Source organism: Thunnus albacares, chromosome 15 (assembly GCF_914725855.1).
Source record: "Thunnus albacares chromosome 15, fThuAlb1.1, whole genome shotgun sequence".
NCBI classification, from domain to species: domain Eukaryota; kingdom Metazoa; phylum Chordata; class Actinopteri; order Scombriformes; family Scombridae; genus Thunnus; species Thunnus albacares.
The window spans coordinates 26,735,461-26,747,470 of NC_058120.1; the positions used below are offsets into that span (position 1 = coordinate 26,735,461).

General features: G+C 38.6%; 1 protein-coding gene across 7 annotated transcripts in view; it reads left to right on the top strand.

The window, feature by feature from the left end:
* The window catches only part of ppp2r5eb (protein phosphatase 2, regulatory subunit B', epsilon), a 48,912-nt gene extending 40,744 nt beyond the window's left edge, over positions 1–8,168 (top strand). For 6 of the 7 annotated variants that reach the window (XM_044374418.1, XM_044374419.1, XM_044374421.1 and 3 more), the window contains 8 exons: positions 385–444; positions 1,854–1,962; positions 2,369–2,422; positions 3,087–3,137; positions 3,230–3,349; positions 3,529–3,656; positions 4,705–4,806; positions 5,890–6,083. In XM_044374418.1, coding sequence (XP_044230353.1) covers positions 385–444; positions 1,854–1,962; positions 2,369–2,422; positions 3,087–3,137; positions 3,230–3,349; positions 3,529–3,656; positions 4,705–4,806; positions 5,890–5,989 — 724 coding nt within the window. In that variant the 3' untranslated portion in view covers positions 5,990–6,083. Of the gene's footprint in view, positions 1–384; positions 445–1,853; positions 1,963–2,368; positions 2,423–3,086; positions 3,138–3,229; positions 3,350–3,528; positions 3,657–4,704; positions 4,807–5,889; positions 6,084–7,493 lie in introns of those variants that run through there. The other variant, XM_044374423.1, reaches the window with a different exon arrangement.
* Positions 8,169–12,010: the final 3,842 nt, after the last annotated feature.

Below are 12,010 nucleotides of genomic sequence, written 5' to 3' on the forward strand. Positions count from 1 at the left end.
ATAGTTGCAGATTTGATTCTTCTTTTCTTTTCAGTGAAGAAAGCGACATGTAACTTTTCCATCACATTTAAACTCATTTCTGTAATGAAAAGGAGCTTTATAAACCAAACCTTGAGGTTGAGAAGTCTTCCTCAGTGCTCCATCGTGTTTCTTTTTTAAGTAGAAAATCTGAATTTTGGACTTCCTGGTTTCTGTGAGTTAAACACATGTGACTCATATCAAATAGTCCCTGCTGTCTTTTTCTTTTTATAAAGCTCGTCATTTATAGTTTCCAGTCAGTATTTTCACTTCCAGATCATCTGTTTTTTTTGGGCCACTTAGCTCATGTGTTTCAGTTGTTTAACCTTTCTCTCTCTCTCTCTCTCCTCTCTGTCTGTCGTGCAGTTTTGTTTATGAGACGGAGCACTTCAACGGGGTGGCTGAGTTGCTGGAGATCCTGGGGAGGTATGTGAAGAGGCCTCCGACCTTCATCTGCACATTTACATTCTGCTCTGTTAGCGACGGCAGCAGAACTGAGCTCAGCCCCCCCCCCACCCCCTCCCCCACCCCCCCCCTCCTCGATATCTGCCTGTTTTTGTTTAGTGCTCACGACGAGGATGTTTTCATCTTTTATTTAATCAGGCGGTCTTGTAGAGATTTCTATCATTTTCAAAAAAAAAAGATCGATAAGAAACGGCGAAGAAAGATGATTCGGCACCATAAAAAGAGGATTTGAACAGAGTTAGAGATGTGAAGTTCAGAAGCAGTTTGACTTGAAGATAAGAAATAAATTAATTCTCTCAACAGTCTTGTTTAATCCTTTAAAAAAAAAAAAGTCCCAACTGACAGTTTATCAGCTTCATGTCAGGAGTCGCGTCGGGTCATTTGACATGCAGACGAGGTCGAGGATGATCATCTCACACTGATCACTGTCTGTGCTTTTTTTTTTTTTAATATATATATATATATATATATATATATATATATATATATATATAAAAATAAATGAAAGACGTCTGAAATATATCTGCATAATCCCTTTAGAGCTGCTTCTGTGCTCTGAATATTTAATGTCAAGTTGAGCCAGACTCACATTTACACCTTTTAATAATTCCTTCAATCAGCATCACAGACCAGAGGAGGTTCAGAGTGAAGCAGGGCTGCAACTAACCGTTAATTTTACTATCAATTAATATTAATATATATACATATATATTATATATAATTTCCCACAGCCCAAGTATTCAAATGTCCAATGAAATTTAGTATTTTTGACATTTTAGACTAAATCTTTACTTGATTAATCTAAAAAAAAAAAAAAGATGAGTTTCATGTGTTTTTATTGTTTAAAACAACAGTGTAAACAATCCCACAGCTGACTGTAGTTGTAGTTTTAAGTGGGGCGGCATTGCATTGAGCGTTTTTTCCTGTAAAATATCAGAAAATACTACAAAAATGTCCGCTGTAGTTCCTTAAAGCTCATGATGACGTCTTGTTTTATCCGATCAGCTGTTCAGTCTCTAAAGATATTCAGTTTACCATCATGTACGACACAGAAACGTTCGTGAAGCTGCAACCAGCTAAAAATCAACTAAAAACGATCATTTGTTGATCAAAGCAGTGGATGGACTGATGTTTGCAGCCGTCGTTTAAAGCAGCAGCATCGTGTCTGAAGGTTCCTGCAGCTCATCACTTCCATCTCTTCATTTATCCTGTACAAACAGCCGGCTCTTTGTCCCGCAGCTCAGTGATCTTCCACTCGCTTTCAGAGGGTCACAATGAAGCTCTTTCATGTCTTCATGTTTAATTTATGTTGATATTTATATTTTTTCCCCCCTTTCTAACTCTCACTCTTGATCTCTCTCTGTCTCCAGTATAATCAATGGTTTCGCTCTGCCACTGAAAGCGGAGCATAAACAGTTTCTGGTCAAAGTGTTGATCCCCCTCCACACTGTCAGGAGTCTGTCCCTCTTCCACGCACAGGTAATATATGTTTGATTGTGAACGCATGTGTGCAAAGTCACTTCGCTGTCCGGCTGCAAATTTACTGCTCTGGTTCACTCTCAGCGCTCTCGTAGTGTCGTTTTGGGGCGGAAGCAGGCAGCTGTTTTCAGAATAAAAGCTCTAAAAAAAAAAAAAAAAAAAGCCGTTGTTCACTACCTGCTCTGCTCCAAACAAGCTGGTGAACATAGTGGAGCGTTTAGCAGCTAAAGAGCAGATACAGACAGAAACACGACTCCACATGAATGATAATGTTGCTCTGTTGTGACAAATATGTAGGTTTGAATCATCTTGACAGTTTTATTTATATATTTATACTGTAAGTTTTATTCTCTGAGTTTCTGTGCTTGAGATAAAGTTCTAACTTCTGACCTTTGACCTCCTGCAGTTGGCGTATTGCATTGTACAGTTCCTAGAGAAAGACCCAACATTAACAGAACCAGTAAGTACTTTTCATTTGTTACGTCCTGTATATATATAAAATCTCTTCGTGTACAGTTTCTGTTTACGTCTGCGTGTGTGTTTCTGCAGCTGTAAGACACATTTCAACACAAGTTAAAGTTGAAATATGATGAATTTGTTCATGAAAAAACAGTCAGTCAGTCAGTGCTGATGACGGTTGTGTGTTTTGAAATGCTTAAAACTATACAAACAGTCCTTATCTCAGTATAAAAGAGTAGAAAATATGCAGCCGCAGCCGCTGAGCGACCACATGAGAGCTGAGACTGTTTTTGAAGAACGTAGTTAAAACGTTTGATTCGAACCGCTGATGTCGAAGTTAAAACAACAAACCAAAAACGATTGTTCTTCCTTCTTTGTTGGGATCCTCTTTAGCTTCCACAAAGTGGTCTCTGGTCTTCCTGAGATCCACGAGACCACAGCAACACTAACAAATCATAAAAGCTCCAAAAACCACAATAACTAAAAGTATCGTCTGTGTATGATTCATCAGATAGTTTTGGTGACTTTTTTTGGAAGGAAATCTACTTTCTGAAATGTTTTATGTCTTCAGGCAGCAGACTCTCTATAGACAGTTAGACGGTTTGTTTGTGGACGTGGAAGTCGGCTCAGTTTGACTAACTCTTCCTCTTCCTCTTCATCATCAGGTCATCAGAGGCTTACTGAAGTTCTGGCCAAAAACCTGCAGTCAAAAAGAGGTGAAGCTGCAGTTTCTTCATGTATAAACTGTTTGTTTGTGTGTTTTTTATTTTATGTGTAGTAACGTTTTCCCTCGCTTGCTGCGATGCAGGTGATGTTTCTAGGGGAGCTGGAGGAAATCCTGGACGTCATCGAACCCACACAGTTCGTCAAGATCCAGGAGCCGCTCTTCAAACAGATCTCCAGATGCGTCTCCAGCCCACATTTCCAGGTCAGTGACGATCCAGCGTCAACGTCAGAATATAAAAGACTGACTCGGTATCACTGTGATCGACCTTTAATGACCTTTTTTTAAATCTACTGTATATTAAAGAGTTTTTAAGGTGGAACGATTGAGTTATAGAAGTAAAAGTAATTCCTGTTTTTAAACGTGGATTCTTCCCGTCCCAGGTTGCGGAGCGAGCTCTGTACTACTGGAACAACGAGTACATCATGAGTCTGATCGAGGAGAACTCCAGCGTCATCCTGCCCATCATGTTCGCCAGCCTCTACAGGATCTCCAAAGAGCACTGGAACCCGTGAGTGACTCCTCGCCAGCTTTGTGTGATACAGATTTTTACTAAGAAATGTTCAGATTTCAGAAGGTGTCGTTTGGTTTTAGATGATTTTGGCCCCAAATTTATGTTCCCACTGAAAGTTGTGTTGTATTTGGATTCTGGTTGATATTTCTATCATTGAATAAGGTTTACATCCTGATATTGATAGAAACATTTAATGATATCAGATGATGAGCACAGCTTTGGTGATATTTAAAAAAAGACTCTTCCTTCTAAATTGGCAAGTTTGGAAAGTTTTTTAAAAAATCTGGAAAATGAACTTGAGAGTTTGATATCCAGGTATTTAAAAAATAACGCTTGTAAATTAAACAGATGAATTTAAAGAGAAACGTAAAGGTTGGCGTCTTTAGTGAATTAGTTTTGTAGAAACTGGATCCTCTTTTTCTTTTTTTAAAAAACAGAATGTTATTTGAAGCTTTTCAATTAAATAAAAAAAACATCAACAATAATAAAAACATCAAAACATAAGAAAACTTCACATCCTGACACTGACATCCAAACAAAGAAAGCACAAAGAACATAAAGAAGGAAATAAAAATATAAAACGGAGGGAAACATGAACTGGATTTACCAAAAAACTACATATCCACATTTACACCACATTAATGTGGACAATAAAAAGTTTTACAGTAACAAATATGGACTCTGTCGCCAGTTTTAACATTGAGGTTGAAAACAGACGTGTGTACGCTCGTAACAGACACGGACTTATAAACTAGAGTCTGCTGGGAGTATAAATGAGGAAAAATAACATCCAGAAGTGTGAAAATAAGTTGAAATGTGACAAGAAAATACAGAAAATACACCTGAGCAGTGACGTTAGTGATGTTTCTTTTCATGTTAGAAAAACTTTGGACTCAAATGTCCCGAAAAACTAAACAAACTAATCACTAATAAAACACATAAAATCATTTATGAACTCATCATCATTTTCATAAAGTGTGAGTTCAGTGAAGCTGTGGTGATCAGGTGTGAACTGTGTGGTCTCTCTCTCTCTCTGTGTGCGCAGGGCGATCGTGGCGTTGGTGTACAACGTACTGAAGGCCTTCATGGAGATGAACAGTACCTTATTCGATGAACTCACAGCCACTTACAAGTCGGACCGCCAGCGGTAAGAAACTGTTACCATTCACATCATCATCATCATCATCATCATCATCATCATCATCATCACTGACTGAGGATTCATGAATAATGTGATGCTTAACACACACAGTGTTACTATCATCATGTTTTATATCAGGATTAATGTTAACTGTGGTTATAACAGCAGCAGCAATAAAATGACCGATAGTGTTAATAACAGCTCACACTTATTAATATTTATATATTTATTGACTATTTATTATTATGTGTTTTCTCTTGATTATATTGCTTCATATCAGGATTAATATTATCTGTGGTTATAACAGCAGCAGTAATAAAAGGACTGATAGTATAATAACAGTAAGTAATAACTGTTGAACTCACAGCAGTAATAATAATAATATATAAACATTAAAGTGAAACTTCCTGATTATGTCATAAAGTTTGATGTTTATTGGCCAATCAGGATTCAGAGTTGCCCAACAGTTTAGTTGAAGGGACGTACAGTTCCCACTTTTATTATCCTGATTCCCAAATTCAGGTTATTGATTACTGATCAGCGTCCTGTTTTTCTTTTGTCATCATATAATCTGTAAATGTTACTGTCGATCAGATTCCTCAACAGTATATTTAAGGTGAAATGAGGCTTTAACTACAAATCACTTCTTAGTTATAACTTCTGACCCGATACGGAGCACATCGGCCGGCAGCGTGGGTGTTATTGATCCCAGCTCAACATTTATTCTACTGTTATTAGTGCTGAGTTTAGTTTTATTGATTATGTGAATTTGTTAAACTGTTAAGAGTTCATATTTTGTTCAATTTCAAGCTCAAATTTGCTCTTTAATGTCGTCGACTGTTGTTTTGTGCTTGATTTATTTTTATTAAGTATCAGTTCAGGCACCATTTTAACCAGTACTGTATCATTTAAGCACCAGTATCAGATAAAACCCAAACAATACCCGACCCAACGGCAGTAACATAACGCTGTTATTGACCTACTGGTGGATACGGCAGATCCGTCTGACTCACTGAACCGATCACAGAGCTACCGAGTCTCAAACAGACGATAAAACCTGGTCCTCCGTGTGGTGTTTTTATTTTCCAGTGAGAAGAAGAAGGAGAAGGAGCGGGAGGAGCTGTGGAAGAAGCTGGAGGACTTGGAGCTGAAGAGGGGCCTTAGGAGCGACGGGATCATCCCAACTTAACAAAGACAGCGCCACGCTCCCCTCTGCCCCGCCCATCTCCCCTCCCCCATCCTCTCCTCTCCCTCCTCTGACTCCCCCATCCCTCCATCCTGACCCCGACTCCCCCCCCCTCTTCCCCCCGCCCCCTCCCCTCCACATCAGCCATGTCTGCCCAGAGCTCCAAGAAATCCCCCCGATAAAGGCCGTCTCTGGATGGACACGGAGCGCCCGCTGGTTTCTTAATTGTTTTTTTGTTTTTTTTTTTTTGTTTTTTTTCTTATGTTTTTTTTTTTTTCTCCTGTGTTTGTGCGACTTACTTTACAGTAGATTCATCACGTCTGTTTTCATTATTTCAACAACACTGTAAATAATTCTTTTTTCTTTTTTTTTTTTTTTTTTTTTTCCCTTAAACTGATATTATTGCAAAACGGAAAAACGAAACAATAATAATAAAAAAAGGAAGAAAAAAATAGAAAATGAGAAAATGACTTGTGTGGGAGGGGGATTTAAACAAAAAAAAACTTTTGGACTGTAGGACATGAAATGAACTCTTGAAAAACAAAAAAAAAAACATCAAAAAAGAGAAGATAGATTGATTTTAACTCTTCATCCTGATCTTCTTCAGTACAGTCCCGTATGTAAATTTATTTTTTTCCTGGTTCTCCTCTTTGCTTTTCCTCTTGTTGCCTCCATCTTTCTGTTCCCTCCTTCCTTTCTCTCTGATGGTGTGTCTGTAATTTCTGCCCCCCATGTGGGACATCCAGACTGATTACCCCCCCCCCCCCCACCTCCCTTCTTTCCCCTGCAAAGGTTCCTCATGGACCGCCTCTCTCTCTCTTCTCTGGCCCACCTGCATACAGGTTTTCCTCCTCCCTGTTTTAAACGGGGAACAAAAAAAAAACATAAAAACAACAACAGGGACTTTCTCTCTCACACACACACACACACACACACACATTTAAACCATCTGCTTTCGAGTGCGTCTGTTCTACAGTCGAGCAGTAAGGTGAAGAAGGGTACATTTTTGATAATTCATGTCTCCAAAGTAGGAATTTGTGCACTCAGTATACTTATTTTATTCCCTTTAAACTTCTACCCTCAAATCACACAGTTCATTCCTTCGATTTGAAGTTTTTGCTCCCAAAAATACTGAAATATTATCTCTCTAAAAGTGGAACAACTCCAGTAGTGTGTGTTGCCATTTGTTCCTAATGTGAGGGTCAGGATTTTTCACCTACAAAATAAGAAAAAACTTAATTCTGATACACAAAATTGCATTTATTTTTTGGGCTTTTTTTTCTCAGCGCCTGTCTTGTGAAATGCTCTTTTTTTTTACACTTTCAGGCCTCTAAAAATGATTCGAATGAATCACTTGGACAAAAGAGAATCTCTCTTCAGTTGAATCGGTCACAACTTATAGACAAACAACCTGTGATTAGTTCAATCTGAACACATATCTCAGGTTTCCGTTACCTTGGATAACCTTGTTAAACAGGCGTATAAACTAGAGGGGGTTGTTGCCCAGTAATTGTAATGTTTGGAGGTTTCCTTCAATATCAAAACTAATCCAGGTGATAACTGTCAGCACATCAATAATCACAGTACAAGCGGGGACTTGTGTAGCTGATGCAGCACGGCTTTTCATTGTGCAGATTCACAAAAATGTAAAGAAATACAATTTAAAAAGCTCATTCAGAGAACAATATGTCAAAGTACCTGCAAGTAAAGGGAGCAGTTTAAGCGCTAAATTAAGTGACTAAGGGGACAAATTACAAACAGAGAGAACAAAATAAATATACTGAATGCACAAATTAGTAATTTAAGGACATTTTTTTACCAGATTTTTTCCCCCCTGACACCCCGACTCTGTGGCTGTATCACCGGGGATCACACGTGAAAGAGTCGCAGAGCATCAGCGTCGTCTCCTGTTGCTCGTACGAACTCATATCCTGGTTATTTAAAAGTTCTCCATCCTGTTTGTTATCATTTATTTTACCTTTTTTTTTTTTTTTTGTGCCCTGTGTAACTTTGTTTCCCCCCTGGAGATGCATCTTTGCTCACGCACGGGGCCGTTAATTTGTGAGCCGGATTATTGATGACACGTCTAAAACGAGAATATAAAAAGTTTTCCTGAACACAACGCACTTGATTCATTTTCTCACCACCTCTTCGCTGTCATCCTCCTCCTCCTCCTCCTCCTTCTGAAAAAAAAAAAAAAAAAAAAAAGATGGACTTGCTTTTCACTACTGGATTATTTTCTCCATCTTTTCTTTCTTTCTGACCTTTGACCCCACTTCTCTTACCTCCCAACCTACCCATCGTACCAGGTATCAGTCTGGCACTGGTACCCTCCTCCAGCCATAACTGGGGGGGGGAAGATGACAAATAAATAAAAACATTTAAAAAAAAAAAAAAAAAAAAAGTCTACAGAGGGAGCGCCAAAAATCTTCCTCCTGTTGTGAAAGACGAGCGCCCTACTTCCACCTCACCCCCCCCCACCCCACCCTCTCCTCCCCCAGCCCACCGGGGGGCGCTGCGTTGGCTTTTCACAGTATTACAACGACAACAGTGACAAAAAAAGACAACCCTGTACATTGTTATTGAATGCAGTACACTGATAATCTTGTATCTTGTAGTAATTTAGCCTATGTTTTTTGCTTAGGAAACTGTGGAGAGGAGTATCCAGTATATAAAGAGGTATTATGGAACAAGACTTCCTGGTATTTATGATAGTGTTTCCCCCCTTTTAGTCTGTTTTTTCTTTTTCTGTCTCACTCCTCCCTCTTCTCTTGGTTTTTATCTCATTTTGGATATTTTGATGAAGTTTCTTTTGACCATTGGATATATTTTTTTTAGTTGGGGGGGGAGGGAGGGAGGGAGGGGAGGTGGGTTTGGGGTGAGGGGGTTTGGGGCAGGTAGGCAGGGAGTCAGGGGTCAGAGGTCAGAGGGGGGGATGGAGGGAGGGGGGGTTGTAGAGAGGGAAGGCACGGAGCAAGACAGCTTTTGCCCTGTTGGGATGTTGACAGCGATCCTCCCCCCTCCCTCGCAGAATTAATGTGTGCTTTAGAACGGCCCAGATATAATATGATTTAAAAACTGAAAAAAAAAGATAAAAAAGGGTTGGAGAAATACAAATGTTTAATTATTTTAAAAAATAAAGAGATATTAAATTAAACCTGTTTTGTGATAAAGCCCAGATGCTGAATTGCTTTATTTACTGGGTTCAGGTATGTGTGTGTGTGTGTGTGCGCTTGTTATCCTATCCTTGTGGGGACCATCGGAGTTTGAGACACAAATGAGGACATATTCTGCTTTTTGTGATTTTCTGTTATTTATGTCCTCTTATGATGTCAGATGTTAAACATGGTCAAAGTTCAAAAACTTGAGGTGAATGTATGTAGAAATGCTGCCTGCAAGTCAAAATTCAGGGCTTCAATCTGTTCTGAACGCTTCGTTTGCAAAGTTACCTCCACTTCCTCCTCGTGGTGATGTCCCGCTGACGGCTGTCTGTGTGCATGAGGCTGGACTGAGGAGCTGCATAAAGTCCAGTATTGGATAAATAAGGAGTTTTTTTTATCTAAATCATGCAAAGATATTCCAGTAGAGCCCCAGAATATAAATACAGAGCTGGAAATGTGCACGTCCCCTTTAATAGTTCTCATTTATTCTGTTGGAGAGTTAAAGGGGAACTTGGGCTGCAACTAATAAACCAAAGTGGATTCTTCAACTGATTTTTCTGACCAACAGTCCAAGACACAAAGATATTTCATTAACAATCATATATGGAAAAGGAAAGCAAACACTCATATTTGAAAAGCTGGAAATATTTGGCATTTTTGTATGAAAAACATCCAAAGTGATTGATCACTTATGAAAATAGTTGTTTCCTGGTGTTCTGTATATAAAGTGTGAAATCTGATAAAGTGTCAGTTGGGGGTGAAAACTACAAGTTTGGGGGATGTGGAGTTAAAAAGATGTGAGGTTATCAGACCTCTGTAGCTGCTGAAGGCTAGCTAGCTCTGGGCTACATTAGCCGCTACTAGCATAACACACCTGAATCTCAGACTGAACTATTGGTAGTCGAGTTGCACTGTGGGTAATGTAGGCGCCAGGTTTTGACAAGGAAGAAAAATGTGTGGAAAAAAAGATGAAATCTCTGCTTCTGCTGCATCAACGTTTATCCTTTTTTTAAAAACTGCACATAGTCTGACTGTTAAAGAGGTGCAATGCTAAATCAGAAGAGCGCTCTTTTATGATGTGTGTTGGGTTATTATATCAACGAGGGTCCTCACAGGTGTGGATGTAGAAATGTGTGAATGTTGATTTAAACCTGAAACATGCTTCTGCATCTGCAAACATGCACAGATATTATTTGTAGATGTTGGAACAAGGACTCATCCAATTTTGGCATTTTTCTCTTCATCACATCTTGGAAGTAATGAAGGAGAAAGTAAATGAAGGAGGGAAGGAGACAGAAGAGAAACTCTGTTGTACTTGTATGGTCATAAAAGTCAACTTCCATCAAAGGAAAATTAAGTGGTCCTGGTCCAAAACTACACAATTTAGTTTTGAATTTAGTTTCCTCAAAAAAAAAAAAAAAAGAAAAGAAAAAGCCTTGGAAGGTATTAAAAAGTCTTAAAATGTCAGATGTTTTTGTATCTGATTGCTGGTTGTCGTGAGACTCCTTTAAACTACAAGTAGGGTTGTTTCGACTGTGGTCTGTGCTGCAGGAAGCTGTTCAGTGTTTTTTTTGTGGAGTTTCAGTCAGCACCATCAGACCTGCAGCACACACAGGTGTGTTCCAGTTAAAGCTGGGAAGAAAAAAAACAAACAAACTCTACAAAGGATCCAGTTGTCCCACTTGAAGAGCTGCAGCTAGAAGACGGATTGATGAAGACGTCGTCACAGACCTGAACAGAGAGGTCTGATCTACCAAAACACCTGAGTGACTGGACGACGAGTGTTTGTGGGCTTTAATTAACAGACACCATTTACAGTGTCCTGTAGAGGTGTCGCACTTCTACAGGACCTCTTTTGTAAAACGCAGCTTGTAGATCTGTAGGTGACTGCTGTGATTACCAGAACATCAGATCCAGACGTATAAAAGTCCACATTCAGACCAGAAGACTAAATCCTTTTTTGCTGTGGATGGACTCTATTTTCTCACAATGCGTTGCACAAATGAAATGGGAGAGTCGCTCATAGCTGGAAAAAGTTCAAAGTAGCTAAAAGTGGATAACGGTTAAAACATTTTGCCTGCAGCAGCTTCCTACAGTGTCACTGTGTTTGCTTCTGCATGGCGCTCATATTGCATCATTTTCTGTTCTACAGGAGGTGAGTGTTTCTTACTGAGGAGATACAACAGCAGGTCAAAGAAGCTTTTTTACAGCTTCACGTTGCTGTTGTGAGACTTTTTTTTTTTATTTTATTTTATTTTTTAAAGTTAATCAGTAACGACATCTGCTCTCATCTTTACTCTCCAATTGACCCTAAAATCAGTGAATCATTTCTGGGATGACACTGAAATGATATTGTAGAACATCAATGATTATTGTGGGTTCTGGCAAATTCATTATTAGTTTTATCACCTCAAAATGTGTATTTCTTTGCACAATTAAGACGTGATGGTGAAAGATCCGAAATAATGAAACTTAATAGATGTGCATCAGAGGAAGGAAGCCAACGAGTCTTATAACCACCAAAACACAAAAAGCATCTAAAGATTAAATCAAGTGAAATTATAAATACCAAGCAGAAAAGATGAAACTATTTATGATTATATTATTTATATTTTACTGTAATCTGTTATTTTTTGTCTTCATACGCACATTATACACCATTACTCTGCATGTATTGTAAAAATGTATATATTGCAATTATATAAATTATATATTCTATTATATAACTTAAAGAGTACAGTCTAGACCTGCTCTAAGTGAAAAGTGTCATGAGATAATTTTTGTTATGATTTGGCGTCATATAAATAAAATTGAATTGAATATATATACGTACTGTAAAAACGCATGTATGTGTGTGTGTATA